Source organism: Coregonus clupeaformis, unplaced genomic scaffold (genome assembly GCF_020615455.1).
Source record: "Coregonus clupeaformis isolate EN_2021a unplaced genomic scaffold, ASM2061545v1 scaf1085, whole genome shotgun sequence".
Lineage (NCBI taxonomy): Eukaryota > Metazoa > Chordata > Actinopteri > Salmoniformes > Salmonidae > Coregonus > Coregonus clupeaformis.
The window spans coordinates 88,898-105,653 of record NW_025534539.1 but is presented as its reverse complement, the minus strand read 5'-3'; the positions used below and the strand labels follow the sequence as shown (position 1 = coordinate 105,653).

At 41.5% G+C, this 16,756-nt stretch overlaps 1 protein-coding gene across 1 annotated transcript in view; it reads right to left on the bottom strand.

The window, feature by feature from the left end:
• Nucleotides 1-332: 332 nt before the first annotated feature.
• Nucleotides 333-16,756, bottom strand: part of LOC121547839 (adhesion G-protein coupled receptor G7-like) — an 89,617-nt gene continuing 73,193 nt past the window's right edge. The window contains exons 9-11 of the mRNA XM_045217506.1: nucleotides 1,436-1,594; nucleotides 979-1,138; nucleotides 333-732 (exon numbers count right to left, since the gene is read on the bottom strand). Of these exons, the coding sequence (XP_045073441.1) occupies nucleotides 661-732; nucleotides 979-1,138; nucleotides 1,436-1,594 (391 nt within the window). The 3' untranslated portion in view covers nucleotides 333-660. The remainder of the gene's footprint in view (nucleotides 733-978; nucleotides 1,139-1,435; nucleotides 1,595-16,756) is intronic.

Sequence of the window (16,756 nt, the reverse complement as noted above, 5' to 3'; positions counted from 1 at the left end):
AGCAAAAAAATGTTTTATAAATAAATAAAAAATATATATATAATAGAATTATTGTAAAATTAACTCTGTCCATAAGGTGTAGATAGTAAGTATAGACCGGAAGTAGAGGCCTGGGCATTGTTGTTCACTAATTTACTCCAAGTAGGGAAAGGATGGTGGGGTTGAAAAGTAATAAAGGGGAGTATATATATAAAAAAAAACAAACAAAAAAAAAACATGGGGGATTGGAAGTGATGCAGACAATTACATTGATAGAAGATACAATCTATCTGCAATATTAAGCTGATCCATTCCCCCCCCCAAAAAAATTAATAAATACATAAATAAACATTAGCTTAAAAGACAATAATCACAGATTTATTGCAAACATTAATTCAAAAAATCATTGGACAACACAACTTCTGAGGGAATTCACTGTACATATATTGTACGTTGATACTAAATAGTGTGTGTATTATATTGTATATTACAGTACAATATTATGAGATATTTTACAACAGAGGTTGAACTTGCAGCCCATCAGTTAGATGTCTGTGAGGAACAAGGTGGAAATGACAGATCAGTGTCCAGCTGTGTGTATGATTCTACTTTTTCACTTTGCTCGCCTCGCCATAGACTGAACTTCTTGGTGTGAAGAGGGATCCCAGCGCTAGAGACACATTAAAAAAAACTTGACATCTTTTCCTTGACAATTTCTGTTCTTGCTGTGAACAGAATGAAAATCTGCAAGCCCTGTGGAGCGAAAACAAAAACACAAAGATGTTATCAAGTATTTTCAGGAACACACAAGTACAAACAAAAGGTAGCGTTTCCATAAAGAGCAGCGGAATTTATTAATGTTTAGTAGGTGTCTAGTTTTCAATCATGTCTGGATTCTGTGGTACAATAGTACACTAGTCTTTATATTTAACATTTTAGTCATTTAGCAGACTCTCTTATCCAGAGCGACTTACAGTAGTGAGTGCATACATTTACTACCTGAGTGGTGGTGAGTACACAGAAGGAGATGTTGAGTATGGTGTACATGGTCTGGTTCTGTGTAATGAGCAACAGATAGCCCAGGATCCAGGAGAGACTGAGCACCACAGCCAGAGAAAAGCTACTGAGGAACTTCTTCTTCATCGATGTGTGTCTTGTACTGGGAAATATAACCAACATGCTTAGATTGCGATCATAGACTCCTGTAATGCTGTGGTAAAATAACAGTATGCTTCCAATGACTGAGTGGGTTAGAGCATGGTGCTCGTTAAATAGTATGAATTGGTTACTAATGACTGAATTAATAATAAAAAAAGCATGCATTTTATTTATAAAAAGTTTTAATTGAAAGACAATACAAAATTAACAAGCTCGTTAGTAGGCATTTAAATCAAGACTGATCTTTATGACTACAACTTTCCACTTTGTGCCCCCAAAATGCCCTCATTAATGTTACCTGGTTATATGTGGGTTGGTCTTGGATGTTGTAACTGCAAAATATACCAACACCACCATGTTGAAGATAAGAATGAACGCCACAGGGATCAGGAACCCCCAAAACATTGGCAGCTTGAAGTCAAAGTTCCCGTTTGGATCGAGGGCAGCAAGCCAGCAACTGAGGGGACAAATGAATGAGTTAGAGAGTGGGACTCTGTGACAGACAAAACAGGACACCAGTGATTTGAATAACGTGGTATAAAGTAAACATGGTGGATTGCATAAGTAAACAAGAAACCGTTCAATACAATGGATCATTCGTTTCGTTTTTACAACTTTTTAAATTGCTTGTTGCCATCGTTAAAAGCATACAATACGAAAATTGATAGGGAAAACCTTTTACCGTATGAGTTATTACATTTTATACAGCAATTGCCCCACATTGATATTGGTAGTACAGTACAGTATAGTACAATACAGTACAGTTCACGTGAGAGATATCGATCACCTCCAGCTCGGGGCTTCAGCCAATCAGATTGTCCCCATGCACCCCACACTCTACCCATGCAGTGGTTCACAAACCAGTAAATACGTAGAGCCGGGTCGCTCTCTTTGAAGTACAGTACAGTGTAGTAATGTATAGTACAGTAAAATACGGTATTGACTCACAATTCCTCCTGCCTGTAACCCAGTGGATTATCCACTCTGTAACTAATTCCTAAGGTGAGGGCCACCACAACCGCAGGCAGTCCTAAAGGACAGAGAATGTTGTTGTTATTTCCTGGTAGATTAGCATGCAGACATATACAGATTATATACTACACATACATCCTCTAAAGACAGAACATCACTATACAAGTTGCTTTTAAGTTCTATTTCAGGCTTATTAGAGCCTGAAAATATAACCCGGCATTCGTTTTGGTGCAAGGAGCCCAGGGCTAATGCCAGCCAAAGCTTCTGAAACAACAAAATACTTTATTTTTCTCCAAGCTGTCCTACCCCATCCGATGGCCACGGTATAGGCTGTGAAGTGTGACGGGCTGGTGGCCAGGCTGTTTCTGATCATCAGGAAGACATGTGTGGCGTACAGCGTGTTCCAGGTGAACGTCCCCAACAGGAAGTACTGCAGCAGGACTGCGACTGCAGTACAGGGGCCTCTGTCCCGCTCTGTGTGTGTGTCGGACGAGGGGAGAATGTTGGCCTCCTGTATTTCAGGTTTCTCCAGCTGTTTATGAGGGTTGTCCACTCCCAACATGAAGAGGAGGGTGAAAATCAGGAGACACACGCAGACGCTCACTAAGAGGACCGTTGGGTTGGTTTTGCGTTTTTTCCTGGGGATAGGTGATAGATGTTAGGGAAGTTAGATGCGTAGTTATGGATGTGTTGGTTCATTAATAGTGGGTTTCATATTGATTTCACCTATCAAGTCATGTTGGATCAGACAAAGGGCTTCTTCACACTATTGAGATGCACCCAATATTTTGAATTGGTTCTGGAACCCTGTAAGATCTTACCGGGTCACGATCTGGAATGTTATTGTTAAACTCAACCCTATGCTGGACATGGAGCATCCCAATGTGGTGATCCAGTTTAGAGCATCAGCGTATTTAAAATCCCTCCTGAACGACTGTAGAAAGAAAATAAAAAAATACATTTCAACACTAAGTTTGTCACAGTCATACTGTATAAATGTATCTCCCTCTTGTGTCTGGATATGCTGTGGTAAACCACATTGTCTTTGGATCTCAAAATCATTGTAATGTGGTTAACCTTAAAAATTGAAATTGAAAATTCAACCAGAGAGCTCCCTTAGATCGTGGGAAAAGGCCTCACTTGACCGTTGCACTTGAATCATTCCCACTTAAGATGACCACATTTAAAATACACAAATGCGGGACAACAGGATGATTTTGCGGGACAGTGTAGCCTACCCGATACATAATTTCAAAATAGGCCAATGCATCATCACTGTCAATTGTGAATGCTGATTCTTCATGTTTAATTTTTTTGCCCGCACTATAAAACGGTTATATCGGTCTGCTAATACAGGACTAGTAAAGGCCCAATGCACTACTTTAGTGAAAATATGTATTATTATTATTTTGTCATTGTGATTTCTCAGGGGCTGCTGCAACACCCTCAGCACTCAACTTCCTGCTGCTTTGATTATATCTTTCAGTCTAATGTGGCTATTTACCTACTTTTCTAGCTCTTAAGCAGAAGCTCTTTGTAAGCAGTTAGGAGGCCTAACTATGAGATATTGTTGAACTTGCAGCCAATCAATTAGATGTTTTATACAATCTGTGAGTATCAAGGTGGAAATTAACTGTCATGAGCGCAATGTGACTGCAAGAGACAGGTTGGAATGTCTGACCGAAATATTGGACAAATCAACGTTTTTTCTAAAATTGGTGGTGTTTGAATTTGTTGATAAAATGCGGGACATGATTGTTTAGTTGCTTGATAAAGGGCCAAAATGCGGGACTGTCCCGCACAATCTGGGACATGTGGTCACCCTATTCCCAGGGGAATGGCTAGGCCCACTACAGAATGAAACCACACACTATTTCAGAGATATTACCGCCACAATCGATATGGTGAAAACAAGGTGTGGGGAGGCCGAGTCACAGAAACTCACATCAATACCTTTGTCAGATAACACTGTAAAAGTAAGAATTAATGCTATAGCTAGCAATCAATATGAAACCTACTGAACCACTAAAAAACTCTCCAGCTTTCCAAATTGAAGTTAGTTCTGAGGGCCGAGATGCCCATTCATTTACTTTTGTTCGCTACATGTCGGGGGATGCTATTCCCGAGGACATATAGAGCATGAAACTGTACAGAGGATGCGCTGCATGGCTATACTGAAGAAAAACGGATTCCATGGGATTGAATGGTGGGCAAATAAACAGACAGACTTTGTTGACTTTCTGTGTAATGAAAAGAAAATGTGTCCCCTTGCATATGTAACTGACACATTTGGGAAACTGAACAAACTGAACGCAAGCATGCAGGGGAAATACAAAAAACATTCTACAGATGAGTGACCGAATCAGTGGATTCAGTGGAAAGATTTCTTATTGGAGAGAAATCTGTTTGACTGTGATCCTGCCTCAGTTGACATAGCGGTAAGTGAAAATGAAAACTAATCGAGCCGTCATATGACAGAATGCTGCAGATAACCCATTTTGGTTCCTCACTCAAAGGGAATACCCTGCCGTCTCCTTCTGAGCATTAAAACTCATGGTACCCTTTGCCCGCTAATATCTGTGTGAGGCTGGATTTAGTGCACTCGTCTGCATTAAAACCAAATATCGATCCAGGTTGGAAGTGACAGCAGAGATGAGGTGGGCACTGTCAACCACACCCCCTGACTTTGAGAAGCTCCAATGCGACATGCATCATGTCTCTGATCTCATCATCTCATTAGTGGTGATGAGATAAGAGACATTAAGTCAGGCCAATTTGCTATTGACTGTCATAGCCCCACATTAAAAGTATGTGATGGTGAGTTGAGAATACAATCAGAAATACTGAATGTTTTGCAATTGATTGTCATAACCCCATATAAAAAAGTAAACATTGGCTCTTAATTACAAAAGAAAATTCACATGGTTTGGGTCATGAGAATTTTCAGATATCAAAACAGGGTTGTGGGCCAATAATGTTTGGGAACCCCTTCCAAAGGTCAGAGTGTGGTCAGTTAAAGGAAGATGAAGGCAGCTAGCTACTCACCATAAGCACAGCGAAGTTAGTGGTGTGATCACAGAAACATCGCAGGCCGTCTTCTGAGTTGTTGACTTTGGAGCAGCCATAGGTGCTCCAGTCTTTCAACGTGTAGTTCCACCACACGCAGGCAAAGTCATAGAGGGAGGCGTTGGGGACAGCCTGAGAAGTGAGAACAGAAACAAACTCAATATAATACTTCAGCAAAAGACATGCATTCACAAAATTCCTCATTAAAAAAATAAAATTAAGTCAATTGTGAAATATAATAGGTCATTACTTAAATGTGGGAAAGAAGAAGTTTCAATTATGATAGATCATATTATATACAAGACAACATATGCTTCCTTGTTCACTGGCCAAAATATGCTTCCTTGTTCATTGTGGCGGATAAGCGTCAATGGATAACTTAGATCAGGGGTGTCAAACTCATTCAATGGAGGGCCTAGTGTCTGCTGGTTTTTCTTTTTTCTTTTCAATTAAGACCTAGACAATCAGATGAGGGGAGTTTCATACTAATCAGTGACCTTAATTATCAATCACGTACTCCGTGCAATGAGTTTGACACGTGACCTACAGTGCATTCGAAAAGTATTCAGACCCGTTAACTTTTTCAATTTTTTTTTGCCGTTACAGCCTTCTTCTAAAATTGATTAAATAACAAATAGATCCTCAGCAATCTAAACACAATACCCCATAATGACAAAGCGAAAACAGGTTTTTAGAAAAAACAGAAATATCTTATTTACATAAGTATTTAGACCCTTTTCTATGATACGTGAAATTGAGCTCAGGTGCATCCCGTTTCCATTGATCATCCTTGAGATGTTTCAACAACTTGATTGGGATCCACTTGTGGTACATTCTTTTGATTGGACATTATTTGGAAAGGCACACACCTGTCTATATGAGGTCCCACAGTTGACAGTGCATGTCAGAGCAAAAACCAAGCCATGAGGTCGAAGGAATTGTCCGTAGAGCTCCGATACAGGATTGTGTCGAGGCACATATCTGGGGAAGGGTATCAAAAAATGTCTGCAGCATTGAATGTCCCCAAGAACACAGTGGCCTCCATCATTCTTAAATGGAAGAAGTTTGGAACCATAGAGACTCTTCCTAGAGCTGGCCGCCCAGCCAAACTGAGCAATCGGGGGAGAAGGGCCTTGGTCAGGGAGCGCCAGAGTTCCTCTGTGGAGATGGGAGAACCTTCCAGAAGGACAACCATCTCTGCAGCACTCCACCAATCTGACCTTTATGGTAGAGTGGCCAGACGGAAGCCACTCCTCAGTAAAAGGCACATGACAGCCCACTTGGAGTTTGCTAAAAGGCACCTAAAGGACTCTAAGACCATGAGAAACAAGATTCTCTGGTCTGATGAAACCAAGACTGAACCCTTTGGCCTGAATGCCAGGCGTCACGTCTGGAGGAAACCTGGCACCATCCCTACGGTGAAGCATGGTGGTGGCAGCATCATGCTGTGGGGATGTTTTTCAGCGGCAGTGTGACTAGTCAGGATTGAGGGAAAGTTGAACGGAGCAAAGTACAGAGAGATCCTTGATGAAAACCTGCTCCAGAGCGCTCAGGACCTCAGACTGGGGCGAAGGTTCACCTTCCAACAGGACAACGACCCTAAGCACACAGCCAAGACAATGCAGGAGTGGCTACCGGAAAAGTCTCTGGATGTCCTTGAGTGGCCCAGCCAGAGCCTGGACTTGAACCCGATCGAACATCTCTGGAGAGACCTGAAAATAGCTGTGCAGCGACGCTCCCCATCCAACCTGACAGAGCTTGAGAGGATTTGTAGAGAAGAATGGGAGAAACTTCCCAAATACAGGTGTGCCAAGCTTGCAGCGTCATGCCCAAGAATACTCAAGGCTGTAATCACTGCCAAAGGTGCTTCAACAAAGTACTGAGTACAGGGTCTGAATACTTATGTAAATGTAATATTTCAGTTATTTATTTTTAATAAATGTACAAACATTTCTAAAAACCTGTTTTTGCTTTGTCATTATGGGGTATTGTGTGTAGATTGATGAGGAAAAAAATCATTTAATCAATTTTAGAATAAGGCTGTAACGTAACAAAATGTTGAAAAAGTGAATGGGTCTGAATACTTTCCGAATGTACTGTACGTAATGGAAAACTTCCCATTAAATTTCCCAGAGAATTTGGACCACTATGCGTTTACTGATTCCAATAGAAATCTTACTGTGTGCTTGAAGAGCATCTCAACATGCAGCCCAGACACTTGTCCAAGGTTAGCAGAGATGACCCTTCTGCTGGTTCCTGAAGAAGCTCTGAAAGTCCTGGACCTGAAGAACCGGTCATTTTGGTAGAGCACAAAACCAATGGAGTAGTTTGTGTTTTTATTACGTAAAACTGAGTGGAGTGAAGGAGATAGAGGGGAGAGAGAGGGAGAAAGTGAGAAAGAGAGAAAGGTGGGAGAGAAAGAGAGAGATTGTTGTTCATATCAGGACTTCATATACACAAAGAGCAGTTAAGCACTCTTGGTGAAAGCTGTATAAGGGAATTGAAGCTTGAGTTTATACACTATGTTTGTAATTATACCAACATTGGCTCACCTGGTGGGAATTTGATAACAATCTGGACAACGGTAGCACCTCCTTTGTTAGCTATCAGTTCAGAGGTATTAGTGATGAGATTAATTCTGTTGGCCACAAAATGACCAGATCTTCCTGGAGGAGATTAATTTGATTTATAAATTTAAAGCTGAACAATATAGTGTTCCTTCTGTACCACAGGAGGTTGGTGGCACCTTAATTGGGGAGGACGGGTTCATGGTAACGGCTGGAGCGGAATCAGTGGAATGGTATCAAATACATCAAACACGTGTTTTCCATGTGTTTTATGCCATTCCATTCGCTCCGTTCCAACCATTATTATGAGCCGTCCTCCCCTCAGCAGCCTCCACTGTTCTGTACTTGTCTGTAGTACAACAAATCAAATCCATACCAAACCTTATTGACCAACAGTAGAGGAGAAACATATGAAAAATAAGATTTTAAGAAGTTTAACCAGTCTGTTAACACAGACACAGTGGGGAGAACAAGTATTTGATACACTGCCGATTTTGCAGGTTTTCCTACTTACAAAGCATGTAGAGGTCTGTAGTTTTTATCATAGGTACACTTCAACTGTGAGAGACGGAATCTAAAACAAAAATCCAGAAAATCACATTGTATAATTTTTAAGTAATTAATTTGCATTTTATTGCATGACATAAGTATTTGATCACCTACCAACCAGTAAGAATTCCGGCTCTCACAGACCTGTTAGTTTTTCTTTAAGAAGCCCTCCTGTTCTCCACTCATTACCTGTATTAACGGCACCTGTTTGAACTCGTTACCTGTACAAAAGACACCTGTCCACACACTCAATCAAACAGACTCCAACCTCTCCACAATGGCCAACACCAGAGAGCTGTGTAAGGACATCAGGGATAAAATTGTAAACCTGCACAAGGATGGACTACAGGACAATAGGCAAGCAGCTTGGTGAGAAGGCAACAACTGTTGGCGCAATTATTAGAAAATGGAAGAAGTTCAAGATGACGGTCAATCACCCTCGGTCTGGGGCTCCATGCAAGATCTCACCTCGTGGGGCATCAATGATCATGAGGAAGGTGTGGGATCAGCCCAGAACTACACGGCAGGACCTGGTCAATGACCTGAAGAGAGCTGGGACCACAGTCTCAAAGAAAACCATTAGTAACACACCATGCCGTCTTGGATTAAAATCCTGCAGCGCACGCAAGGTCCCCCTGCTCAAGCCAGCGCATGTCCAGGCCCGTCTGAAGTTTTCCAATGACCATCTGGATGATCCACAGGAGGAATGGGAGAAGGTCATGTGGTCTGATGAGACAAAAATTGAGCTTTTTGGTCTAAACTCCACTCGCCGTGTTTGGAGGAAGAAGAAGGATGAGTACAACCCCAAGAACACCATCCCAACCATGAAGCATGGAGCCGGAAACATCATTCTTTGGGGATGCTTTTCTGCAAAGGGGACAGGACGACTGCACCGTATTGAGGGGAGGATGGATGGTGCCATGTATCGCGAGATCATGGCCAACAACCTCCTTCCATCAGTAAGAGCATTGAAGATGGGTCGTGGCTGGGTCTTCCAGCATGACAACGACCCGAAACACACAGCCAGGGCAACTAAGGAGTGGCTCCGTAAGAAGCATCTCAAGGTCCTGGAGTGGCCTAGCCTGTCTCCAGACCTGAGTCTAATAGAAAATCTTTGGAGGGAGGGGAAAGTCTGTATTGCCCAGCGACGGCCCCGAAACCTGAAGGATCTGGAGAAGGTCTGTATGGAGTAGTAGGCCAAAATCCCTGCTGCAGTGTGTGCAAAGGTTTCTGTACCAAATATTAAGTTCTGCTTTTCTGATGTATCAAATACTTATCTCATGCAATAAAATGCTAATTAATTACTTAAAAATCATACAATGTGATTTTCTGGATTTTTGTTTTAGATTCCATCTCTCACAGTTGAAGTGTACCTATGATAAAAAATTACAGACCTCTACATGCTTTGTAAGTAGGAAAACCTGCAAAATCGGCAGTGTATCAAATACTTGTTCTCCCCACTGTATAAACTATCACTTTAAATGCCAGTATGTAGGTTCACTAGCAGTCCCACCCACCAGTCGGAGCAGTAAACTGGATCCCTACTGTGTCACTTGGTACTTGGACAGACAGGACTACCAGGTTGGGCTGAACCAAGGACACATTATTCTGCTGGTCCAGGGAAAACTTATCCAGGGTCTCTGTGAGGCTGGGAGCGAAACACAGAAAATAATTTGTTTACATGCACCCATGCAGACACGCATAAACTCAAACATATGCAGAAACACATACACACACCTTTGGACAGCGTCTCTCTCCTTTGCACTCTCCTTCCTGGCATTCAGCAGCTGACTGATGGTAGTTACAGCTGCCACTGCGATGTCCTGCAACATAATCAAAACCAGGGGATGACCCTCAAGTGTTCAAATCACTGCAATAACAACCTCACGTTTATCTCCAGAATATGTCATAGACACGACTTGACTCCAAAAGATGTTATACCTCTGTGATATTTACAGACTGAAGCAGCGTGTTAGCTATCTGAGCTGCTGTGGTGATGTTGTCAGCTGATAGCAGCTCTGGTTGGGAGGTCAGGATCTGAGTACTGAAGGCTAGCTGTGCTAAATCACTTGAACTGCTGGAGATCTGAATAGGGAGAGAGAATGATTTTTATTTAGTGTAGTATTGTATTGTTTTTGTATAAGTGGCAGGAACATGTTGAACTGTGAGTACATTTGGATATTAAAATTGACAATACTAACTACGTGGCTCAGTTGGTAGAGCAAGGCAATTGCAACGCCAGGGTTGTGGGTTCGATTCCCACGGGGGACCAGTATAAAAATGTATACACTCACTACTGTAAGTCACTCTGGATAAGAGTGTCTGCTAAATGACTAAATGTAATGTAAAACACAAGAAAGAAAAAAAAGAATGTTCCTCATCAACTGTTAAGCAGAATAAAGGAACAGAATATATGAGCTGAAGGTAAAAGCCAGTTGTTACTGATCTTCAAACTGTAAGATCGACTCCTCATAATGATAACTGTAACTGACCCAAAGAAAGAAGAACGCAAAATTGAGACTTGTCATAAATCAGGATCATAAATAAAAATAATATTGACTGACATTTCCTTGAATGTCACTGAGGGTCAATTCACAGTCCAACTCCACAGGATAACCAAACATCGGAGATCCAATGTCATTCAAACATCTTGCTAAGGCTGCTGGTAATCCGGCTGGAGGAACCAATATAAAAAGATACTCAAGATTTTGTGTTACCTAATGCAACATTAATTAGGACTGTAACAGATTAATACATTTTTGTCATTTAAGGTGAATAAAAGCAACATACCACTGGTTGTCTCCTCACCACACAGTTGTTCTGAATAAGCAGACAAGTCAACTATTGTTCTTGGGAAGGAGAATCCATCCTTGATGGTGGAAATGCAGAAATTCTCTATCGAAGTAAAATACATTTCAACATGGACCAAATGTATGACTAAACATGAAATATCCATTCTGAATGTGAGATCCAAGGAATAGTGTTGTGGACTCTGAATGTGAGATCCAGGGTTAAGAGTAGTGTAGTGGTCTGTACTGTGAATGTGAGATCCAGGGTTAGGTATAGTGTAAGTGTGTGGATTTACCCTCTGAACAGGTCTCTCCGGTCCACTCATCAGGACAGATACAGTCTCCACTCTCCAGCTCACCACCATTGATACAGACCAGAGGAGGGGTTGTGGTGGGTGAGGTGGTGGGAGAGGTGGTGGTGGTGGGAGAGGTGGTGGTGGGAGAGGTGGTGGTGGGAGAGGTGGTGGGAGAAGTGGTGGTGGGGGTAGGGGTAGAGGTGGTGGGGAGAGTGGTACTGGTGACAGGGATAGAGGCCCACTCATCAGGACAGATACAGTATCCACTCTCCAGCTCACCACCTTTGATACAGACCAGAGGAGGGGTTGTGGTGGGAGAGGTGGCTGGAGTAGTTATGTCAATGGTGGTTGGAATGGCAGAGGATGTGGTGAGATCCCCCTGTAGCAAAGAGACTGCCCCAAAAATATATATATACACCTCAGTAAACCACATAAACAAGGGTACATAGTGTCAATTGCTATAAGCATAGCAGATGATCCATGTTGTTCCAGTTTCATTGTTTGTTAAGCAGTGTAGAAATGTTTTCTTCTGTACTTTATGAGATAATTAAGTCATTATCACTGCCAATAAACGGTAGACATTTGATAGCAAAGGCTACTCTGTTATCAACTGTATCTGAGACCTGACAGTAGTCTATTCACAGTATGTAAACAACTGCTTAACAGTAAATCTAAATAATGTTTGGATTAAAATAAAGTCTGAAACAATGTCTTTATTGATGCTATTGTATCCCTTGCAGCAAACAGACAAAACATAATTCAACCATTAACTATAAACAAAACTTAAAAATTCATAAACCAAACTGTAAAAACAGTGAGGTCATAAATTGGTAATAATCAATTGATAAATAAATTGTGTCATACATTTTTGCACATCTGAAGTGAAAGGAATTTTCCTAGACAATTCTCAATCATACGAGAAACTAAACAACAGCATCATACACTGATTATACCAAACAGTAGGAACACCTTCACACACACACACACACACACACTTTTCCCCTCAGAACAGTCTCAATTCATCAGGACATGGACTCTACAAGGTGTCGAAAGCATTTCACAGGGATGCTAGCCCATGTTGACTCCAATGCTTCCCACAGTTGTGTCAAGTTGGCTGGATGTCCTTTGGGTGGTGAACCATTCTTGAAACACACAGGAAAATGTTGAACGTGAAAAACCCAGCAGCGTTGCAGTTCTTGACACAAACTGGTGCGCCTGGCACCTACTACCACACCCCGTTTTGTCTTGCCTATTCACCCTCTGAATGGCACACATACACAATCCATTCCTAATTGTCTCAAGGCTTACAAATCCTTCTTTAACCTGTCTCCTCACCTTCATCTACACTGATTGAAGTGGATTTAACAAGTGACATCAATAAGGGATCATTGCTTTCACCTGGATTCACCTGGCCTTCGAAAAGGTTTCAGATTGATGACAGAAATAACGTATTTACATAAGTATTTGCTATGAGACTCGAAATTGAGCTCAGGTGCATCTTGTTTCCATTGACCATCCTTAAGCTGTTTCTACAACTTGATTGGCGTCCACCTGTGGTAAATTCAATTGATTGGACATGGAAAGGCACACACCTGTCTATATAAGGTTCCACAGTTAGAGCAAAAACCAAGCCTTGAGGTCGAAGGAATTGTCTGTAGAGCTCCGAGACAGGATTGTGTCGAGGCACAAATCTTGGGAAGGGTACCAAACAATGTCTGCAGCATTGAAGGTCCCCAATCCATCATTCTTAAATGGAAGAAGTTTGGGACCACCAAGACTCTTCCTGAGCTGGCCGCCTGGCCAAACTGAGCAATCGGGGGAAAAGGGCCTTGGTCAGGGAGGTGACCAAGAACCGATGGTTACTCTGACAGAGCTCTAGAGTTCCTCTATGGAGATGGGAGAAACTTCCAGAAGGACAACCATCTCTGCAGCACTCCACCAATCGGGCCTTCATGGTAGAATGGCCAGACGGAAGCCACTCCTCAGTAAAAGCTTGTAGCGTCATACCTAAGACTCGATGCTGTAATATCTGGCAAAGGTGTTTTAACAAAGTACTGAGTAAAGGGTCTGAATACTTATGTAAATGTAATATTTCTGTTTATTTTTTGTTATTAATTAGCAAAAATGTCTAAAAACCTGTTTTTGCTTTGTCATTATGGAGTATTGTGTGTATATTGATGAAGAATTTTTTAAAAAAAGTCAATTTTAGAATAAGGCTGTAACGTAACAAAATGTGGAAAAAGTGAAGGGGTCTGAATACTATCCGAAAGCACCGTATGTCATGGAAAGTGCATGTGTTCTTAATGTTTTGTCCACTCAGTGTACATCTGAACATCTTAAATCACCCTGAATAAATCAAATATAGAGCAAGTCTTACCTGTAGCAAAGACAGCCATAATCCATAGCTCCTTCATCTCTGCTGTTTCCAGGCATGCAGTGTAAGCAGACTGAACATTATTAGGACGTCTGTTGGTCTTATGCTGCTCTGCTCTTCACCTGTCAGGACCAGTCAACCAATAGCATTACCCTTTTCTATGCAAAACATTCTTGGTTGCAGCTGGGAAGGTACAGTACATGTTTCGGTAAACAGAACAACTTTTTTCCACTAGAGCAGGTGTAATTAGATTTCCTGATTAGAGGGGAATATTTTTTTTTGAAAAGCAATGGAACTGGCTTGGAGGTCTGGATTAGATTTTGAGGGCACTAGACGGTAGACTTCTCTTGAACAAGGTTTCCCAAACTCGGTCCTGGGGCCTCCCTGGGTGCATGTTTTGGTTTTTGCACTAGCACTACACAGTTAATTCAAATAACCAACTCATCGTCAAGGTTAGGTTATTTGAATCAGCAATGTAGTGCTAGAACAAAAACCAAAATGGGAAAGGCTGTTCTAGAGCATGGGTACTATGCTGAGGTGCATGTAACACAAAGCTCATCGTATACTGAGAGTAAACAGTTCCAATGAAAGGCACTTGTTTCTAAAGGAACCATGGTAATAGGAAAGATGAACCCAACTGCAGAGATGACAAATGGTGCCTTTACATTGTTGTGATTAATTCATGTAATTAATGAAATAGACAATAGATGCAAAGCTGCCGCAGCATACCCATTTTATTGTTATTTAACAATGTACATGTCATTTAGAAACAATTGAATTGTTGAGTACTGTCAACATGAACATGTGCATTGACACCAGCACACAACCATATGGGCTCAATCTGACCACTGCTCTTCCCTTCTCTTAACCCTTTCCCTGTTCCTTTACAGTTCTGGAAGGCTCCTCTCATTAAGGCCACATCATGCCCTGACCTAGTCATGGGTACGTCCCAGTAATATCTCCTTCCTCCTGAAGTGTACAGTCCTTCACTACTTCACCCACAAATCTAAAAACATTGGATTCACCACCGGGAACATCTCCATAGCCCCGTAGATGAGCGGCGCTATGCAGAAGAGCCCAGCACTGATCATGGAGATCACCAGGTAGCTGATGTTGTTTTTGGGCAGGGCCATGAAGCTGAAGAGGGAGGGGATGATACTGAGCAGGTAGGGGTACTCCCACTGGTAGGGAGCAGCCACCACGCTGTGGGACACCAGGTTCAGCTGGCTCACCGTCACCTGGGCAGCTAAGAGGAGCCAGATCATGTGCACATAAAAAAGGGCAGACGAGCCATGTCAGCCCTTCACTCACTGTTACCAGTCAGTGTACATCCTGAGAACCCTCCGCTGATGCCAAACATGAGGGATGGTTCGCACACAACAGCTCACTGAGATGTGTTCACTTACTTTGACTCTAACCGACATGCAAAATAAAAGTATGCAAAATAAAAGTATACAGTCTGTCGCTCTTTGCAGTCCAACCAAGGTGCATGGCCCTAATGAAGGCTCAAAGGCTGAACTCATTGTTTTTAATAATAAATAAACACTTTTTATTGAACTGTCACTTCTTTTGGCAAAATGTATAGTAGTTCTCCAAGAATGTAGCCCTATATAATATAATATGCCATTTAGCAGACGCTTTTATCCAAAGCGACTTACAGTCATGTGTGCATACATTTTTACGTATGGGTGGTCCCGGGGATTGAACCCGGGACCACTCATTAATAATAAAGAAACACTTTTTATTGAACTGTCACTTTTTTCCCTATAATTGTGGGCAAAATGTTTAGCAGTTCTCTAAGAATGTACCCCTAAATGAACCTTATGAAACAAATGAACCTTGAATTCTTGAAATTAGACATACAGTCTATAAGCGAAAGTGAATATGCTAAAAGTGTTTTTATAAACATCTCTACCTATCTGCACATTAATGAGGAAGACCGGTGAACAGTTTAGATGGACCATTCCACTATCCATAAGAAATCCCCCTTTAGAGGAAGACTATTGGCGCCACAACATGGCAGTTGAAGGTAGAGACAGAGGAGGCTTCGTCAACATCTAATCATATTTTATTTGTCACATGCTTCGTGAACAACAGGTGTAGACTAACAGTGAAATGCTTACTTTTGGGTCCCTTTCCAACAATGCAGAGTTAAACATCAAAAATAGACATAGTGACAGAAGGAATAAATACACAGTGACATGCATACTTCAATGCATTGAGACTTACTAATGGTGGGAATGTGATACACCGCTGGGTACCTAATGAGTAGTGTTGCAAAATTCCAGTAACTTTCAATAAATTCCCTGGTTATCCAAAAATCATGGTTTGAGGATTCAGGATTTCCTGCTTATTCCTTCCTGACACAGGGAAACCTCCAACCAGGATTTTGGGAAAACCATGTAATTTATTGTAAATTCATGGACCATTGCAACCCTACTAAGGAGATATCCTAACTGTCATATATAGTGACAATAATAGTGCCTGTTGAGGTAGAGGAAAACCAAATCATATGTAAATAAGAATTAGTATAAACTCTACATCAGACTTTGTTTGAGGAGCACAACGCAGATATACAGTACAGTGTGAACTTCATAATTCCTGGTGACATCAACATCACCCCTTTAGGTCACAGTCATTCTTTAGGCAACTACTGTACTCTTGTTTTTCCTAGGTCTAGTTTAGGCTAGTATCGATTGGATATGGGCCCGCGAGCCCATTCAATCCGGCCCAGAATAATTCATTTCATTCTTCTGATTATTATAATTTTTTTTTATCTCAAACGACAGTGAAATGACTCAAACCAAATCGAAATTGTGTTGAAATGATAATGGATCAACATTTATAGTCTCTTCACTCTGCCCAGCTTGCTAAAAGTGATCTTAACAAAACCTAGACATTCAGGCAGCCTGAAAATTCCAAAAGCGCTGGATAGAGGACTATCTGTGAGGAAGTATAATATCTAAAATACATCGCTGTCGGCTCACCTGACAGGTACTCGCCACC